Genomic DNA, 20953 nt, shown 5'->3' with positions numbered 1-20953 from the left:
TTTCTTAGTATTATTTTTTTTATTTATTTTTTTTTGAGACAGAGTCTCACTCTGTTGCCCAGGCTGGAGTGCAGTGGCACAATATTAGCTCACTGCAACCTCTGCCTCCCAGGTTCAAGTGACTCTTGTGCCTCAGCCTCCTGAGCAGCTGGGAGTACAGGTGTACCAACACGCACAGCTAATTTTTGTATTTTTAGTAGAGACGGTGTTTCACCATGTTGGCCAGGCTGATCTCGAACTCCTGACCTCAAGTGATCCACCCACCTCGGCCTCCCAAAATGCTGGAATTACAGGCGTGAGCCACCACACCTGGCCTGTTAAATCTTACATTCACCATTTAACAATACCTTATGGAAACCTCTCCTTGACATCTGGCTTAGCTCCATGTCATTCTTAAAAAAAAAGGCTGGAGAATTCCCCAGTGTGGATGTGCCATTGATGAGCAAGCTTTCACTATTTTCACATTTCTGCATTATGAATAGTGATTTGATAAACCTACTTCTTTATCTTTATGGTCTTGAATCCATATCCTTACATACGGTTATTTGCATTTGCTAGTTACAGGAGAGTTGCCATTGAATTTATTCTTTTTAAGAGATGTTGCTTTCCAAAACCTTGAGGAAGAGAGTCAAGAAAAGAAAGGCAAACTTGAACAGAAATGTCTACTCCATGAATTTTTTTTTTTTTTTTTTTTTTTTTTTTTTTTGTTGAGACAGAGCCTCACTCTGTCGCCCAGGCTGGCATGCAGTGGCGTGATCTTGGCTCACAGCAACCTCCACCTCCCAGGTTCAAGCAATTCTCCTGCCTCAGCCTCCCAAGTAGCTGGGACTACAGGCACCTGCCACCACGCCTGGCTAATTTTTATATTTTTAGTAGAGACAGGGTTTCACCATGTTGGCCAAGCTGGTCTCGAACTCTTGACCTCAAGCAATCTGCCTGTCTCAGTCTCCCAAAGTGCTGGGATTGTAGGTGTGAGCCACCCTGCCTAGCCCCTACTCCATGAGTTTAAATTGTGAGGATTGAATGAGGACATAGGTACAGTGTAAAGTCCAACCTGGCTGATAATATTTTTTGTTCTCTAAAGACTGTGGGCTCCTTTAGGTCACCAGCTGGGCCTCTGATGAGTGCCATTTACATGGTACACAGTGAGAGTGATGTTCCAGTATTGTGTAACTGAAAGGTTTAGAAAGAAAGGGTGGAGCCATGAAAAGCACAGGCTTTGGAGTCAACAAACTGAAGTGTAAGTTGCAGCTCTACCACTTTCCGCTGTGAGATCTTGGGCGACTTACTCAACTTCTCAGAGCTTCAGTTTCCTCCTCTGCAAGATGGAGATAATGATGCCAGTCTGAGAGGGTTGCCTTGAGGAGGAAGTGCATGTAAGGCCCTCAGCAGAGTGCCTGGTGCTCATTAAATATGATGGGTTCTTTATCAGATGTCTTCCTTATAGTTCTTTCCAGCTGTGTATCATTGTTTCCCCTCGTCAGATGAAAACGTGTTGAATGCAGGAACTGTATCTAATTCATCTTTGCATCTTTACATATCCAGTCCCTAACTTGGTTTTTCCTCCTACCAACTACCTCCAGGTCTTTTGCTCTGCTAAATAAGCATTGATACAAATAAGAGCAATAACAACAATTTTTTGTTTTGTTTTGTTTTGTTTTGTTTTGTTTTGAGACAGCAACCTGCTCTGTCACCCAGGCTGGAGTGCAGTGGTGTGATTACAGCTTATTGCAGCCTTGACTTCCTTGGCTCAAGCGATCCTCCCGCCACAGCCTCCCAAGTAGATGGGACCACAGGCATGTGCCACTAACACCCGGCTAATTTTTTTATTCTTAGTAGGGATGAGGTCTCACTATGTTGCCCAAGCTGGTCTCAAACTCCTGAGCTCAAGTGATCCTCCCACCTCAGCTTCCTAAAGTGCTGGGCTTACAGGCATGAGCCACTGTGCCCAGCTAATGACAACAATTTTTATTATGGGCAATTTTAGAGTTACACTAAAGAAGTGAGATTAACATAGAGGACATCTGTGATCCATCACCTAGCTTCTACAATTGTCAAGATGTTGATAGTCTTTTTCATCTAGCTTTTGACCACTCCTTCACCACCATCCCCTGTCATGGGGAATTTTATTTTTTAAGTTTTTAAACTTTTTATTTGCCTATTTTAAAAATTGAACCAGGCGCGGTGGCTCATGCCTGTAATCCCAGCACTTTGAGAGGCTGAGGCAGGCAGATCACCTGAGGTCAGGAGTTCAAGACTAGCCTGGCCAACATGGTGAAACCCCCGTCTCTACTAAAAATACAAAAAAAAAAAAAAAAAAATTAGCTGGGCATGGTGGCAGGCACCTGTAATCCCAGCTACTCGGGAGGCTGAGGCAGGAGAATCGCTTGAACCTGGGAGGTGGGGTTGCAGTGAGCTGAGATCGCACCATTGCACTCCAGCCTGGGCAACAAGAGCAAAACTCCGTCTCAAAAAAAAAAAATTATGCATTCCCATAATTAAAATTACTTGAACAATAACCAAAAAAAATGGCACTCTGATTAAACTGCATTTTACAGCCTGCAGGATGCCTTGGGCCAGCTTGGTTTTATTCTAGATTTCACTGCCATCCTACCACACTTCTTCCTTCACCAACATGCAAGTTCTTTCCTTCCCTGCCAGCCAGACAGGCAGATAAGAGAGGCTGGCACAGCCATCATCATCAGCAGTTCTTTGATGTGAAAGGGGCAGCACAGTCATTTAAACTTGATTTAACCTCTTTGCATCCTTCAAAGTTAAACAGCTAAAAGAAGTAAAATAGAAAGCAGTGCTTTGTGGAATGAAGAGTGCATACTGGCAATGCACGCCTCATTACGAAGCCTGCTTGCTTCTCCTGTTCAATCCATTCCTTGGAAGGCAATGGATTTTTCTCTTGCATTTCTGTCTTCTCCAGTTTCGACTTATTGAATTTCTCGATCTCATCCATATTGGACTTGTCAGATATAGTCACAAAGGAAGCTGAGCAATGCCCACTAGCAAGTGGAATCTGGTCTGCTTAGTGTCTACTGCCCAGTGTTGGGAATTTTAAAGCAAATCCCAGACATTGCATCATTTCAACAATGAATACTTGTGTGTGTTTCTAATAATACTTCACAAAGTGTGGTCTGGATTCCTGGGACTTACCAAGACCCTGTCAGGCAGCCTGCTAAGTCAAAACTATTTTTATAACAATATTAATATATTGTTTATCTTTTTGTTCTCATTATCTCGTGTACAGCAGAATTTTCCAACACAGATTGAATGCAGCCACAAATCTGAAAATCCAGCTGTCTCCTATTAAACCAGATATGACAGAGTTGCAAATTTTTACAAATCTATTGACAAAAGTGTAAAACAATGTCACTTGTCATGATGCTGTTTGAAAAATATACTTATTTTCATAAAAATAAGTCCTTAACATGTAATATGCTTATTATTACTATGTTTTTTAAATTTTAATTTTTTTTTTCTTGAGATGGAATCTTGCTCTGTCACCTAGGCTAGAGTGCAGTAGTGCAATCTCGGCTCACTGCAACCTTCGCCTCCTAGGTTCAAGCAATTCTCTTGTCTCAGCCTCCCAAGAAGCTGGGACTACAGGTGCTTGCCACCACGCCCAGCTAATTTTAGTAGAGATGAGGTTTCGCTATGTTGGCCACACTGGTCTTGAACTCCTGACCTCAGTGATCCACCTGCCGCGGCCTCTCAAAGTGCTGGGATTACAGGCATGAGCCAACGCACCAGAGCTGTTTTTAAAAATCGAATGAGTATTTAAAAAATTTTTTCAGTTTTAATTTCTAATGTAGAAAATAATCCATTTATCTGAATATTTATGCATCACACATAAAGAAAAGCTCTTTGGGGTCCTTAATACTTCTAATACATAATTTTTTTTTTTTGAGACGGAGTTTTACTCTTCTTGCCCAGGCTGGAGCGCAATGGCTTGATCTTGGCTCACCACAACCTCTGCCTCCCAGGTTCAAGTGATTCTCCTGCTTCAGCCTCCCGAGTACCTGGGATTACAGGCATGAACCACCACACCCAGCTAATTTTTTATTTTTTTAGTAGAGATAGGGTTTCACCATGTTGGTCAGGCTGGTCTCGAACTCCCAACCTCAGGTGATCCGCCCACCTCGGCCTCCCAAAAAAGTGCTGGGATTACAGGCATGAGCCACCACGCCCGGCCAATACTTCTAAAATATTTTTGAGATTTAATTCATAAACCACTAGATTCACAATTTGATTTATTTTTAATTATTTTAGAGTCGGGGTCTCACTCTGTCTCCCAGGCTGGAGTGCAATGGTGCAATCATGGCTCACTGCAGCCTCAAACTCCTGGGTTCAAGCAATCCTCCTGCCTCAGCCTCCTGAGTTGCTGGGATTATAGGCACGTACTGCCATGACCAGCAGCTTCACTATTTTAAAATGTACACCTCAGAAACAAAAAACAAGAAACACAAAAAATAAATAAAATATACACCTAATGGTTGGGCACGCTGGCTCACACCCATAATCCCAGCACTTTGGGAGGCCAAGGTGGGCATCTCACTTGAGGCCATGAGTTTGAAACCAGCCTGGCCAATATGACAAAACCTTATCTCTACTAAAAAGTACAAAAATTAGCCGGGTGTGGTGGCACACGCCTGTAATCTCAGCTGCTCGGGATGCTGAAGCAGGAGAATTGCTTGAACTGGGGAGGCAGAGGTTGCAGTGAGCCAAGATTGCACCACTGCACTCCAGCCTAGGCGACAGAGTGAGGCTCTGCCTCAAAAAAATAAAAAATAAAGTGTACACTTCAGTAGGTTTTGGTATATTTGTAAGGTTGGGCAGCCACTGCCACTAGCTAATTCCAAAACCTTTTTATCACCCCAAAAGAAAACCCTATACCCATTTTAGTCCCTTCTTTTTTTTTTTTTTTTTTTCCTGAGATGGAGTCTCACTCTATTGCCCAGGCTGGAATACAGTGGCGCGATCTTGGCTCACTGCAACCTCTGCCTCCTGGGTTCAAGCAATTCTCCTGCCTCAGCCTCCTGAGTAGATGGGACTACAGGCGCCTGCCACCATGCCCAGCTAATTTTTGTATTTTTAGTAGAGACAGGGTTTTACCATATTAGCCAGCCTGGTCTCGAACTCCTGACTTTCTGATCCGCCTGCCTCGGCCTCCCAAAGTGCTGGGATTACAGGCATGATCCACCGCACCCAGTCTATTAGTCACTTCTAAATATCCCCTCCCATTATCTCCTGGCAACCACCAATGTACTTTCTGACTCTACAGATTTGCCTATTCTGGGCATTTCAGATAAATGGAATCATACAATATGTAGCCTTTTGTTTCTGGCTTCTTTCACTTAGCATAATGTCTTTAAGGTCCATCCATGTTGTAGTATGTATCAGAACTTCATTCCTTTTTATAGCTAAATAATATTCCATTGTATGTATATACCACATTTTGTTTACCCAATCATCAGTTGACTTTTGGGTTGTTTCCACTGGATATTACAAATAATGCAGCTATGAACATTTGTAGCCAAGTTTTTGTATGAATACATGTTTTTAGTTCTCTTGGCAATATATCTAGTAATAGAATTGCTGGGTCCTATGGCTAACTCTATGTTTAACTCTCTAAGAAACTGTCAAACTGTTTTACATAGCAGCTGCACCATTTTACATTTTAATCAGCAATGTATGAGCATTCCAATTTATCTTCCAATTTCTCTACATCCTTGCCAAAACTTATTTTCAGTGTTTTTCATTCTAGCCATCCTAATGAGTATGACTCAATAATTTTTAAGAGTGTAAAGGATCCTGAGACTAAAACCTTTCAGAACTGCTTTTCTGACTAATAGCTTTCAAAAAAACATAAATGTGCTAACATTATCAATTAAAAAAATTAACAATGATTCCACAAAATTGTGTAATACTAGGATAATCATGTTTGCCTGGGACAAATCCAGTTTACACCTTTGTCCCAGCACAACTGTTAATACAGCCTCCTTGAACTCTCAACATATTCTGCTTAGATGACAAATTATATGAACACCCTAATAACTAATCTATTTTCACGTTTCCCTGATTGTCTTAAATATGTCTTTTTACAATTTGGGTGGGTATATTTTTTATTTTTTTGTGGAGACAGGGTCTCACTTGTTGCTTAGGCTGGTCTAGAACTCCTGGGCTCAAGCATGAGCCACTGCACCTGGCCTATAATTTATTTACTGAAAATAAGATCTGGGCTGGGTGCAGTGGCTCGCACCTATAATCCTAGCACTTTGGAAGGCCGAGGCATGCGGACCACCTGAGGTCAGGAGTTTGAGATCAGCTTGGCCAACATGGCAAAAACCCATCTCTACTAAAAATACAAAAATTAGCCAGGCACGGTGGCACATGCCTGTAATCCCAGCTACTTGGGAGGCTGAGGCAGGAGAATTGCTTGAACCCAGGAGGTGGAGGTTGCAGTGAGCCGAGATCATGCCACTGCATTCCAGCCTGGGCAACAGACCAAGACTCTGTTTCCCAAAAAAAAAAAAAAAAAAAAAAAAAAAATAGGCCAGGCATGGTGGCTCACGTCTGTAATCACAACACCTTGGGAGGCCAAGGTGAGCGGATCACCGGAGGCTGGGAGTTCGAGACCAGCCTGTCCAACATGGAGAAACTCTGTCTCTACTAAAAATTCAAAATTCGCTGGGTGTGGTGGCGCATGACTGTAATTCCAGCTACTTGGGAGGTTGAGGCAGGAGAATCACTTGAACCAGGGAGGTGGAGGTTGCGGTGGGCTGAGATCACGCTGTTGCACTCCAGCCTGGGCAACAAGAATGAAACTCTATCTCAAAAGAAAGAAAGAAAGGAAAGAAAGAAAGAAAGGGAGAGGGAGAGGAAGAAAGAGAGAAAGAAAAAGAAAGAAAGAGAAGGAAGGAAAGAAAGAAAGGAAGGAAAGAAAGAAAAGAAAGAAAGAAAATAAGATCTGGTGGGGCACGGTGGCTCATGCCTGTAATCTCAGCACTTTGGGAGGTTGACATGGCAAGAAAGCTAGATCTTGCCTGTAAAAAAAAAAAAAAAGAAAGAAAGAAAAAGAAAGAGAGAGAGAAAGAAAGAAGAAAGAAAGAAAGAAAGAATATGCAACATTGTTAGTTGAGAATATCTTAGAACTTTTAATCTATATCAGTTCTCATCCTTGGCTTGAATGATTATATCATCTTGGTGTCTTTAAAAAATTTATTTATTTATTTATCTTTCCTTGAATATATCAATGGAATTTCTTGGTGTCTTTTGTTTCTTTGCCCTTCATGTTTCTTGTCATTTGGTAGTAGACCTAAAAATTTGATTAGATTTAGGGTCCATTTTTGGGCAAGAATATTTCATAGGTGGTGTGTACTTCCTACCTTATTCCCTTAAGAGGTGCCTGGCTGCCTTGCTTTTAGTGATGTTTGATAAATCAGTAGTTCAGTTATAAAGTTCCCCATCAACCTTCACCTCATAATTGTAATCACAATGGATGATAGCTGTCTTGTCTCAATGTTTCATTAGGAGGTGTGAATAGTGACTTTCTCATTCTACCATTTTGTTGCATTTATAACCCTTACGAATGATTTGGGGACCCTCAAATAGACAGAAGAATAAATGCTTGATTTTTGTCTTTATATATCAATTCTCAAAATAAACATTTGTTTTCTTAAATGATCCAAAGATGATGATTAGTGATTTTTTTTAGTATCATTATGAACTCATGGATTTGTATATATTTGTTTTAATTCATTACAGTCATTACTCCTCTACAAGACCAGTGCTGTAATCCCTGAGCTATAGGGCCTTGGGTTGTTTTTTTTTTTTTTTTTTTCTCACATTACCTCAGCAGCATTTAGTAGCTACCTTGCTTTCAGGCATAACAAAATGCCACAGGCCCACCTTGTGCAATTCCTGCCCTAGTTCTGAAATCAATCATTTCCTAAAGCCTCACTGGTTCCTTTTACTGGGAAATGGCATTTAAACTACGAATTTGGACATCCAGGGTGCTCACAGCCATTAGACTGTCATTCTTCTTGGCCTTTCAGTGGACACAACCGGGATATATATGTGTATATGTGTGTGTATGTATATGTATGTATATGTGTATATATGTATATGTGTATATATGTATATATAAATTCATACCAACATTGCCAATTCTAATTTCAGATTACAGATTTGTTTACTCAAATATGTGACTCAACCAGATTACAGGATTTATAGCTAACTTAATTGATTTGATACTAGTATCTCTTTTATCTTTAACTGAAAATCTGGGTTTCTAACAATATTGTTACCTGTTATCTTATATACATATATAAGTTATACAAAATACATGTAATAACACCTAAACAGGCCAGACGCGGTGGGTCAAGCACTTTGGGAGGCCGAGGCAGGTGGATCACCTGAGGTAAGGAGTTCGAGATCAGCCTGGCCAACGTGGTGAAACCCCGTCTCTACTAAAAATACAAAATTAGCTGGGCAAGGTGGCACATGCCTGTAATCCCAGCTACTCGGGAGGCTGAGGCAGGAGAATCGCTTGAGCCCAGGAGGCAGAGGTCGCACTGAGCCGAGATCGCACCACTGCACTCCAGCTTGGGCGAAAGAGGGAGACTGTCTCAAAAAACAAACAAACAAACCCAAAAGAAACACACCTAAACAATATTAGTATTACCATTAGTATACCATTATTAAATGCAGTTGATTTTTTTCTGTTTTTAGGCTTTGTCACACTAAGGATATAGAGTCAAATTAATGAGTTTTACAGTTAATTTGTGTGGTTATGCCAGTGACTCAATGTACACTTTATTTCTTTTCTTTTAGGAAATGCTTTGTTATTTTCTTTTAAAAAATAGTTATGTATGCTCTTGAGCTGCTTGCTTTGGCCCACTCTTGCCCTGAGGAGTATACTTTCATTTTCAATACATCTCTGATTTGGTTGCTTCAAAAAAAAAAAATTATGTGGCCGGGTGCAGTGGCTCATGCCTGTAATCCCAACACTTTGGGAGGCCGAGGCAGGTGGATCACGTGAGGTCATGAGCTGCAGACCAGCCTGGCCAACATGGTAAAACCCCATCTCTACCAAAAATACAAAAATCAGGCGGGTGTGGTGGCAGGCGTCTGTAATTCCAGCTACTTGGGAGGCTAAGGCAAGAGAATCACTTGAACCCAGGGTGGCAGAGGCTGCAGTGAGCCAAGATCGCACAACTGCACTCCAGCCTGGGCTGGAGTGAGGCTCTATCTCAACAACAACAACAACAAAAATTTACATGAATCCAAGTTGAAGCTATTAAACACAGTGTATACAGAGAAATCTAGCTTCCATTCCTATTTCCTTCACCCTGTTCTTTTCTTACATGTAACCATTTTTATTAGTTTATAATTTACACTCTATTGCTTCTTTAACATGTAAGCAAATGCACACATCATTATTTCTATTTTCCCATCTTTCTTACAAGAAAGGCAGCATTTCAACACATGTGAAAAGGGGGAAAAATAAAAATAAAGGCAACACATACATGGTCTCTGTCCTGCTTTTTTCACTTAACAATACATCCTAGATTTCCAAGGCAGTCCACAGAGATGGTTCTCTTTCCTCTGTACAGCGGCATAAAACTGCATTGTGTGGATATACGTAGCTTATTCAGCCAGTCCTCTGTGGATGGACATGTGGGTTCAACAAACATTTATTGCATGACCAAATTGTGCCAGGCACTGGGAATAAAGACGTGGTCTCTGGCTTCAGGAAACTCAGAAGTGCAGATGGGGAGATCTCCACAATACAAGTGCTTTCCTTATAAGAAGTAATAGCTTGGGTCCACTTAGCACAAGGGGCACATGGATCAGGGAAGAGACGCTTGCACACAGGAGGGACACAATAACTGTCTATTTATTGGCATCTTGCTTCCACTTGGGCCTGCAAACAGGAGAGTCCCCTCGGGAGGAGATGGTTACCAGTGGTTGAAATTGCTTAGAAAATCATGAGCGCCACCAATTGGTCGGAGAAGGGAAAGCTGAATGAAAGAGGCCGAGAGGGAGGGTCCTAACCACAAAATTACCCTGGAAAGAGGAAATGTAACAACACAGGAGCTGTGGTTTAACATGAGCCAACACCTATGTAGAACTTTCTGCTGACCAGATATTATTCTAAGCAGTTTACATATAATTCCTTTCTCACAACACTCCTAAGTGGTACGAATTATTACTACCTGCATTTTTCTGATAAAGAAATTAAGGTGGCTGGGCCAGGTGGCTCACGTCTGTAATCGCAGCACTTTGGGAAGCCAAGGCAGGTGGATAACTTGAGGTCAGGACTTCGAGACCAGCCTGGCCAACATGGTGAAACTCCGTGTGTAGTAAAAATACAAAATTAGCTGGGTGTGGTGGGTGCCTGTAATCCCAGTTACTCGCGAGGTTTAGGCATGAGAATCGCTTCAACCTGGGAGGCAGAGGTTGCTATAAGCCAAGATCGCATCACTGCACTCCAGCCTGGGCGACAGAGGGAGACAAGAAAGAAAAGGAACGAAGGAAGGAAGGAAGAAAGAAAGGGAGGGAGGGAGGGAGGAAGGAAGGAAGGAAGGAAGGAAGGAAGGAAGGAAGGAAGGAAGGAAGGAAGGAAGGAAGAATAAAAGAAAAAGAAAAAAAAAATTAAGGCACCAGCGAGGTGGGTGGTTCACACCTGTAATCTCAGCGCTTTAGGAGGCCAAGGAGGGAAAGACCTGAGGCCAGGAGCTCGAGATCAGCCTGGGTAATACAGTGAGACCCCATTTCTACAAAAAAATTAGAAAATATTAGCAGGGTGTGGTAGGGCGCGCCTGTGGTCCCAGTTACTGGGAGACTGAGGCGGGAGGATCGCTTGAACCCAGGAGTTTGAGGCTGCAGTGAGATATGATGACGCCACTGCACTCCTGCCTGGGCCACAGAGCAAGACCCTGTCTCTAAAAAAATATTTTTTAATTAAATAAAAAATAAAAAGAAATGAAGGCACAGAGAGGTTACCGAACTTTTGCCCAAGGTCAGACAGCAAAATGGAAAGAAGGGCAGGTGAGTAGGCAGCAAGACACCGCAGATGGGACAGTTGCAAGTAGTGCACGAAGAAGCTGGTGCCCTCCCCAAGGTGGGACGAAAGTACTGTATGTCCCTCTGCCCCATAACCACCTCCTCGCGAGGACAAAGGACACCTGACACGTCACTCCTCCCTCGCCCCTGCGCACACACACGCCCCTCACCCTACCCCAGGTCAGAAGACCCCGAAGGGCTTTCTCTGGACTCCTGGGACCCTGGAGGCGCGGCTGACGCCTTAGAGGCTGAATGAGAGTCCCTCTCCGGCAGCAGGCGACACGTCTCTCTCGCGCCACCCCTCCCAGGGTCGGAAGCTCCCGCCTGTCCAGTGGCACAAATGAAGTTTGCCTCCTCGGGCTCCTGCGAAACCGTGGAAGCTATGAGAGTCACAAGTTCCTAAATGTAAGCAGCCCCTCGGGAACCGAAGGCCAATCGGACGCAATTCCACCCTCCAGGAAAGCGCAGGAAGAGGGAACAAGCAACGCCGACGCGGCGTGAGGGACCTAACACAGGGCGGTCGCACAGGCGCGACCCTTCTCGCGCCTTCTCAAAACCCAAGCAAACACGGCCGGTTCCTACACCCGCCGGGGCCCGAGCCTGCAGCCTCCGGCTCTCCTGGCCCGTTCTGGGCACCGCCTGCGGCCCATGCCCAAGACTGCTGTCCCTGCGCACCCGGCGCCTACACTGGCGGGGCGGGCCCAAGCCGGATCCGCCAACCCGACGACCCACCTCCCTCGGGGCTGCCCCAGACGCCAGCTGGGAGCTTCTACCTTGACGCTAGAATTTGAATTTTCAAACCCTTGTGGCTACAGGCTTTAAAACGCTAGCTCCAGAAACCAGCTAAAGTATTGCATTGAACAGAAAACCAAATACCTCATGCCGTCACTCATAAGTGGGAGCTAAACATTAGGAACACGTGGACATAAAAGTGGCAACAACAGACACTGTGGTCTACTAGAGGGGGCAATGAAAACGGGCTAAGCTGCACTCCAAATCCCAGCATCACACAATATATCCAGGTAACAAACCTGCGCAGGTATCCCCCAAACCTAAAAAATTAAAGCCATTAAAAAGCACTGCACAGGCCAGGCGCGGTGGCTCACGCCTGTACTCCCAGCCCTTTGGGAGGCCGAGACAGGCGGATCACGAGGTCAAGAGATCGAGACCATCCTGGCCAACATTGGGAAACCCCGTCTCTACTAAAAATACAAAAATTAGCTGGGCGTGGTGGCGCGCGCTTATAGTCCCAACTACTTGGGAGGCTGAAGTAAGAGAATCTCTCGAACCCAGGAGGTGGCGGTTGCAGCGAGCCGAGATCGCACCAGTGCACTCCAGCCTAGCGCCAGAGCGAGACTCCAACTCACGAAAGAACCAAAACAAAAACACGTTACACAGTTGGACAACGCCAAAAAAAGCAATAATCGGAAACAGCAATAAAATACAAGACCATGAAACCAGGTCAACTACCACCGTAACCAATGAGTCAACAAATAAAAGCCCTAAATTGATCCTTGAAGTTCAGGTCAGACGGGTAATGTGCCAACGTCGTAACAAGGTTCAATGGAGGCACACCTCACACAAGCGTATGAAAACCCAATCATCATGCTCATGAACTACAAAAGGATCATCTTATGTTTTATATTAAAGAGCTCCAAGTATGTGCTACTAATTTTAAACATAGGGTGACTACCGTAATGCGATACATCCATTCTTCACGTATAAAGTCCTGGATATTTTCAAAGTCCCACTGAGATTCTGTGATTATTCTTTTGTTTCTACCTTAGCAAAGGAAAACAGAAACAATTAGCGAGCGGATTATTATATATGCAAATTTATTCTCCATAGGCCACCGCTCCGTCATTTTCCCGAGCCTGGATCTTTATTGCTTTACGACCACACGTCGTGAAATAAGAAAGTGTTGCGGCAGTACTGGCGGAAGCTAGCCTTGTGTTTTGCGGCAGTAATATGAGCTAGGTCCGGATCCTGCTAGACACCGGCGGGCGCGAGCCGTTGCAGGTACCTGGCGGTGGTTGCGCTGGTGAACGGCTCAGAAGTTTATTTCTTCACACTTTTAAGGTTTTTTTTTCTTTTTAGTCTTCAGAAAGGCAACAGTAGTCTTTTAACGTCACTGTTACAAGTGTAAGACTCTTTTACTCCCTGAGAGTCCACTTTCCCTTTCTTGCGTCCCTTCCTTTCTCTTTATTCTTTTTTTTTTTTTTTTTTTTCTGAGACGTAGTCTCACTCTGTCGCCCAGGCTGGAGTGCAGTGGCGCGATCTCGGCTCACTGCAAGCTCCGCCTCCCGGGTTCACCCTTTCTCTTTATTCTTATCCCGCTCAGACTCTCCCTCTCCTCCAAGACATCTCTCCGTTTTATCTTATTTGATTTTAGTTTTCTTTGGGTGATCGCTCCTTCCCTCTTCAGCGGATCCCTCCCCGCCTCCATCCTCGTCCTGTGGGAGAGACCAGCCTTCTGGTGCTGCAGTCAGTAATGGAGCTTGACAACGCTCTGGAAGCCCCATCGCAGGAAGACTCTTCTTTGTCTGAGGAGCTGTCTCACTCCGCCTTTGGACAGGCCGCCTCCAAGATTTTACACGGTCTTACCTGCCCGGAGTCACGACGAGGCAACGTAAAAGATGTAGCTCTTAAAGACCTGGGTGATCTAATAGAAGCCACCGAATTTGATAGGTTATTTGAGGGGAGTGGTGCACGGTTCCGCGGAATGCCGGAGACACTGGGGCAGGTGGCAAAAGCCCTGGAGAAGTATGCAGCCCCCCCCAAGGAGGAGGAAGGTGGAGGTGATGGGCACTCCGAAGTGGCCGAGAAAGCAGCCCAAGTTGGGTTACTGTTTCTTAAGCTGCTAGGGAAAGTTGAGACTGCTAAGAATTCCCTGGTCGGTCCTGCATGGCAGACGGGCCTGCATCACTTGGCAGGACCCGTTTATATTTTTGCCATCACACACAGCTTGGAGCAACCATGGACCACTCCGAGATCTCGGGAAGTTGCTAGGGAGGTGCTCACCTTACTGCTTCAAGTTACTGAATGCGGTTCTGTGTCAGGATTCCTACATGGAGAACATGAAGATGAGAAAGGGAGACTTTCGGTGATATTAGGGCTTCTCAAACCCGACTTGAATAAGTGAGTACTCCTGCCCTTTGCCACCGACTTGAGCCTCACAGCTTTTTATTTTTATTTTTTATTATTTATTTATTTTCGAGACAGAGTTTCACTCTTGTTGCCCAGGGTGGAGTGCAATGTTGCGATCTCAGCTCACTGCAACCTCCGCCTCCTGGGTTCAAGCGATTCTCCTGTCTCAGCCTCTGGAGTAGCTGGGATTACAGTTGCCCGCCACCACGCCTGGCTGATTTTTTGTGTTTTTAGTAGAGGCAGGGGTTCACCATGTTGGCCAGGCTGGTCTTCAACTCTCGACCTCAAGTGATCCACCTGCCTCGGGCTCCCAAAATGCTGAGATTACAGGTGTGAGCCACTGCGCCTGCCCTAGCTTAATTTTTTATAGCGTTAGACCTCAAAGGAAGCTCGGTTTCTTCATCAGTAAAATAAGGGTGCTGTAACCACAGATCTCTTAAGGCCCAGAAACGTTGTGATTTGCTATAAATGACATAACTGGATAGTGGCAAATTGGAGGTCTTAAGTGAGGTGTTCCAGCTCTGTTGTCCAGTGCTCTTTCCAGCCCTTAAGACGACTGCCTAGGAAAATTGGAAATTCTGTCCCACTTACTTGGAGTTAATAATTACAAAATGTGGCCGGGCGAGGTGGCTCACTCCTGTAATCCTAGCACTTTGGGAGGCCGAGGCGGGTGGATCACTTGAGGTCAGGAGTTCGAGACCAGCCTGGCCAACATTGTGAAACCCCATCTCTACTAAAAATACAAAAATTAGCTGGGCATGGTGGTGGACGCCTGTAATCCAAACTACTCGGGAGGCTGAGGCAGGAGAATCGCTTGAAACCGGGAGGTAGAGATTGCAGTGAGCTGAGATCAGGCCACTGCACTCCAATCTGGGCAACAGAGGAAGACTCCTAATCAAAAAAAAAAAAAAAAAAAAAAAAATTACAAATTACTAGAATTTGGATGGGGGATTTGGAGAGGATTTAAACTTATGGTTTGAATTTAGACTTGGGGATCTTGAATCTCATTATACTTGTTAGAGAAGGATGACTATCAGCTAAGAAAGCCATGTTTAGGATAAAAAGTGAAAAGCACCTTTAGATTACTATTAGCTGAAGTTCTTTCAATGAGTTTCCACTTGCTACTTTGTTAGCACTGGAGTAATGAGAGAAAAAGTATCTGTAACTGTCATTTTACCAGGAACATGGAGTTAAAAGGCTTGATTTTGAGTTTCGTGCTTCTATTTGTTGCTCTGAGTAGGACCAGATTAGACAGTTCTCTGAATCTGTTTGTTTCTAATATAAAGATAATATACTTGGCCAAGTGTGGTGGCTGACACCTGTAATCCCAGTACTTTGAGAGGCCAAGGCTGTCAGATCACTTGAGGCCAGGAATTTGGGACCAGCCTGGGCAACATGGTGAAACCCTACTACAAATATAAAAATTATCTGGGTATGGTGGTGCAAGTGTGTAATCCCATCTACTCCGGAGGCTGAGGCAGGAGAATCGCTTGAGCCTGGGAGGTGGAGGTTGCAGTGAACCCAGATGGTGCCACTGCACTCCAGCCTGGGCAACAGAGTGAGACTCTATTTCAAAATAAATATAATGTACCTATTACACAGTAATTATTTTGAGAATTAGTTAAGTCGTGTGTACACTCACTTTATTAGCTATTAACAGGTGTTCAAGTATTGATTCGTTTCCTTAGTGTAATACTACTAATACATTTCCTTTACTCCTCCCTCCCTTCTCAACATACCTTCACCATCCATCACCATAAGTCCTTTATGTAGCTCTGGTTATAATTGGCTCCTTCTCATTGGATAGGCTTTAGACCCAAAAGCCCTGGGTGATTATTTGGTGTAAGTTATGGAAGTTATTTTAATCCAGATCTTAGAATGTATGATATAGAATCAAGAGTTGTCTTACGTGTGATGTATTTTTTTTTTCAAAGACATGAAAATACTCTGTTTAGCTTGAAGTAGTTTTTTTTTTTGCTACTTATCACCATGTCACTTAATGTAATTCTACGTGTTCACTTAGGGAATCCTGGAAGAATAACCCTGCCATCAAACATGTTTTCTCATGGACTCTGCAACAGGTCACTCGGCCCTGGCTGAGCCAGCATCTGGAAAGGGTACTTCCTGCATCATTGCTCATTTCAGATGATTATCAGACTGAGAACAAAATCCTGGGCGTACACTGTCTCCATCACATTGTGCTTAATGTGGTAAGCAACCTCTGCCTTGTCATCCGTGTTGACGGGACAGACAGAGTCATTCCTGGCTGTTCTTCATTTCTAGTAATGCTAAGTCATTCAACTTTACTTATTTGTATTTTCTCCTTATATTTTTCTTCTATCAACCTGGTAGAAGTTGTATCCTGTAGGTAATGTAATAACTAAAATGATAATTATAGAAGAAACAGGAAGGCATGGGTCATTATCAAACCGAATAACCAGATGTTGAGAACTGGTTAACAGTTGATTTTCTTTCTGTTTTTTTTTTTTTTTGAGAGGGAGTCTCACTCTGTCACCCAGGCTGGAGTGCAGTGGTGCGATCTCGGCTCACTGCAACCTCCACCTCTCAGGTTTATGCAATTCTCCGCCTCTGCCTCCCAAGTAGCCGGGATTACAGGTGCGTGCTACCATGCCCAACTAATTTTTGTATTTTTAGTAGAGATGGGGTTTCACCATCTTGGCCAGGCTGGTCTTCAACTCCTGACCTCGTGATCCACCTGCCTCAGCCTCAGCCTCCCAAAGTGCTGGGATTATAGGCGTGAGCCACTGCACCTGGCCTACTTCCTTCCTTCCGTTCTTTTTTTTTTTTTTTTTTTTGAGACATTATCACTCTGTCGCCCAGGCTGGAGTGTGATCTTGGCTCACTGCAGCCTCCGCCTCCCAGGTTCAAGTGATTCTCTTGCCTCAGCCTCCCTAGTAGCTGGGGCTCCCTAGTAGCGGCCACCACACCCAGCTAATTTTTGTATTTTTAGTGGAAACGGGGTTTCACCATATTGGCCAGGTCCGTCTCGAACTCCTGACCTCAGGTGATCTGCCTGTCTTGGGCTCCCAAAGTACTGGGATTACAGAGATGAGCCACCACGCCCGGCCTACAGTTGACTTTCAAGGAGGAAAACAAAACAAACAAAATCAGAACCTGAAAGGGACTATATCCAAATGTGGAAGCTATTACTCAAGGAAAATTTTTTTTTTAAAACTTTGTAGTATGGAGCTTTTAATATACACAGAAGTAGAGACAGCGGTATAATTAATCTCCATGTACCTGTAGGGGAGAGCCAGAGATCGCCTCCAACCCTGCCCCCCTGCCTTTTTTTTTTTTTTTTTTTTTTTTTTTTTGAGGCAGAGTCTTGCTCTGTTGCTTAGGCTGGAGTGCAGTGGTGTGATCTTAGCTCACTGCAACCTCTGCCTCCTGGGTTCAAATGATTCTTGTGCGTCAGCCTCTAGAGTAGCTGGGATTACAGGAACGCACCACGATGCCCAGCTACTTTTTTTTTTCTTTAATTTTTTGTAGAGGTAGGGTCTCACCATGTTGGCCAGGCTGGTCTTGAACTCCTGGCCTCAAGCAATCCACCAACCTCGGCCTCCTAAAGTACTGGGATTGATTATAGGCGTGAGCCCAGCCTCAGCCCCCTTTTTATCTCTTAGTGGGCTCTTTTCCTGGATCTAGAAACCAAACTGACAACAGGCAGATTAACAAGAGGAAACTATACACATTTTATTAGTTTTACGTGTACATGGGGGTCTTCACAAGAGAGAATATTCTGAAAAAGTGGCCAAAGCAATATGCTTTTATACTTTCTAGACTAAGAATGATAAATTTTTCATCTTTTTTTTTTTTTTTTTACTACCCCTAGCCAGATTTTCTTGTCTTGTCACAAAAAATGACAGGACAAAGAAAATGTGGCTAGGGGCAGTACATTTTCCCTTTTTTTTGAGACAGGGTCTTGCTCTGTTACCCAGGCTAGAGTGCAGTGGCACAGTCATAGCTCACTGCAGCCTCAACCCCCTGGGCTGAAGTGATCCTCCCACCTCAGCCTCCCAAGTAGCTGGGACTACCGGCATGCACCACCAGGCCAACTAATTTTTTAATTTTTTTTTTGGTAGAGACAGGGTCTTGCTCTGTTTCCCAGGCTGCTCTCAAACTTGGCCTTAAATGAGCCTCTCACCTTGGCCTTCCAAAGTGCTGGGATTACAGGTGTGTGTCACCATGCTTGGCTCTAGGGTAGTCACTAGGAGATATATGGTTGTGGGAGGTGGGGGGATGGATAGGTGGAAGATAAAGGTTACTTTGTTCAGTTTATGTAGGTCCATTGCAGCCTTCAATTCCAAGTCTCTGTAAGGGCTGTTATCTTACCCTGGTATGGAAAGCATTACCCCACCCAGAGGAATCTTTTATCACTTGCTGCATGCAGAAAGAGACAAGTCAGCTCACCCTTTCTGAATCTACAGTTTCTGCAATATTTTCAACTCAAAACAATTATGCATATTTTGGGATGGCATGTTCTTCATGCTTCATACCCATAATCCAATTTCAAAGATAGTCAACATTTGCCAATCTTGGGAATCTATTCTTTTAATTTGATGATTTGTCTGGTTGCAGCCAGCTGCTGATTTGCTCCAGTATAACAGAGCCCAGGTCCTATACCATGCCATTTCCAACCACCTGTACACGCCAGAGCACCACCTCATTCAGGTAACAGTATGATTTCTTCATAACTGTGTCTGGATTCTCTGAATTTGAGTAGAAGGTTGCATTGTGTGAGTAGTAATAAGTGAGAGACATTTTCCTGCCTTGGAAAGTGAGGATAATGACTAAAAGCTGTTGCCAAGTTAAAAATATCTCAGCACCAAGCAGGCCTCCACATTCCTGAGTCTCCACAGACAAGACAGTGTTTTTTATTCATCTGAGTCAGTTGTATATTACTTTGGACTGGGCATGGTGGCTCACACCTGTAATCCCAGTACTTTGGGAGGCTGAGGGAGGCAGATCACCTGAGGTCAGGAGTTCGAGACCAGCCTGGCCGACATGCCAAAACCCCATCTCTACTAAAAATACAAAAAAATTAGCCGGGCATGATGTTGTGCGTCTGTAGTCCCTACTACTCGGGAGGCTGAGGCACAAGAATCATTTGAACCCGGGGGGCGGAGGTTGCAGTGAGCTGAGGTCACGTCATTGCACTCCAGCCTGGGTGACAGAGCGAGACTCCATCTCAATTAAAAAAAAAAAAGCCTGGCACAGTGGCTCACGCCTTTAAATCCCAGCACTTTGGGAGGCTGAGGAGGGCGGATCATGAGGTCAGGAGATCAAGACCATCCTGGCTAATATGGTGAAACCCCGCCTCTACTAAAAATGCAAAAAATTAGTCAGGCGTGGTGGCACACGCCTGTAGTCCCAGCTACTCGGGAGGCTGAGTCAGGAGAATCTCCTGAACCTGGCAGGTGGAGGTTGCAGTGAGCAAGATCATGCCATAGCACTCCAGCCTGGGTGACAGAGCGAGACTCCGTCTCAAAAAAAAAAAAAAAAAAAAAAGTACATTACTTTGGGACAGCTTTATGTCTGAAAAGATCTATTTTTATTAGTTTAAGTGTTCTGTTTTGCCTTATATCAGCACACACACTTGAAACTTCTTGCATGTTAGATATCGGAGTGTGATTTATTATTTCATCCAACAGACATGGTTCCAAGAGTAAATGAATCGCATAGGGATTTTTGGCTTTAAGATAAGCTTTGGAAAAGACATTTATGTAAATACGAATATGTACTTAGATGTCTACATATATATACAGTACAGAATGATAACTGCATTAGAAGAGGTTTGTATAAAGTGCAGTGGGTGGCCAGGCGCGAGGGCTCACGCCTGTAATCCCAGCATTTTGGGAGGCCGAGGTGGGCAGACCACCTGTCGGGAGTTCAAGACCAACCTGACCAACATGGAGAAACCCCATTCTACTAAAAATGCAAAATTGCCGGGCGTGGTTGCTCACATCTATAATCCTAGCACTTTGAGAGGCTGAGGTGGGCGGATCACGAGGTTGAGAGATCGAGACCATCCTGGCTAACATGGTGAAATCCCATCTCTACTAAAAATGCAAAAAATTAGCCGGGCATGGTGGCACATGCCTGTAGTCACAGCTACTCAGGAGACTGAGGCAGGAGAATCGCTTGAACCCGGGAGGCGGAGGTTGCAGTGAACCAAGATCACGCCACTGCACTCCAGCCTGGTGACAAAGCGACATTCCGTCTAAAAAACAAATGCAAAATTAGCCAGGCATGGTGACACATGCCTCTAATCTCAGCTACTCAGGAGGCTGAGGCAGGAAAATTGCTTGAACTCAGGAGGCAGAGGTTGCAGTGAGCCGAGATCGTGCCATTGCACGCCAGCCTGGGCAACAAGAGCGAAACTACATCTCAAAAAAAAAAAAAAGAAAAGAAAAAGGTGCAGTGGGTATCAAGCAATAGGTAACTAACCAGGTTTGGGTTGACTTTAGGAGGTTTTGGGAAGGAGGTGATATTTAGCTTTATGAAGGATGAATAAGCAAAAGTTTCTTAGGAGGGAGAAAGAAACTCCAAAGACAGAAGAAACAAGTTATATAAAATTAGAGGTGGAAGCAACCTTGTTTCTTTTTTATGCCTTACTTCCCTCCTTTCCCCCTCCCCACCCTGCTGCCTTTATTTTTATTTTTATTTTATTTTATTTATTTTTTTGAGGTGGAGTCTTGCTCTGTCATGC

General features: G+C 44.2%; 1 protein-coding gene and 1 non-coding gene across 14 annotated transcripts in view; one reads left to right on the top strand and one right to left on the bottom strand.

Moving 5' to 3' along the window:
- Nucleotides 1-12600: 12600 nt before the first annotated feature.
- On the bottom strand, nt 12601-12704 carry LOC112134817 (small nucleolar RNA U13). Its single transcript, XR_002916167.3, has one exon. It is a non-coding gene; the product is annotated as a small nucleolar RNA U13 (small nucleolar RNA).
- A 324-nt stretch (nt 12705-13028) lies between these two features.
- The window catches only part of TTI2 (TELO2 interacting protein 2), a 17463-nt gene continuing 9538 nt past the window's right edge, over nt 13029-20953 (top strand). For 2 of the 13 annotated variants that reach the window (XM_054561421.2, XM_054561420.2), the window contains exons 1-3: nt 13044-14214; nt 16247-16433; nt 18823-18915. In XM_054561421.2, coding sequence (XP_054417396.2) covers nt 13568-14214; nt 16247-16433; nt 18823-18915 — 927 coding nt within the window. In that variant the 5' untranslated portion in view covers nt 13044-13567. Of the gene's footprint in view, nt 14215-16246; nt 16434-18822; nt 18916-20953 lie in introns of all 13 variants that reach the window. The other 11 variants (XM_063726607.1, XM_054561418.2, XM_002818984.6 and 8 more) reach the window with 11 other exon arrangements.

Source organism: Pongo abelii, chromosome 7 (assembly GCF_028885655.2).
Source record: "Pongo abelii isolate AG06213 chromosome 7, NHGRI_mPonAbe1-v2.0_pri, whole genome shotgun sequence".
NCBI lineage: Eukaryota > Metazoa > Chordata > Mammalia > Primates > Hominidae > Pongo > Pongo abelii.
This window is presented reverse-complemented; position numbering and strand designations above follow the sequence as displayed.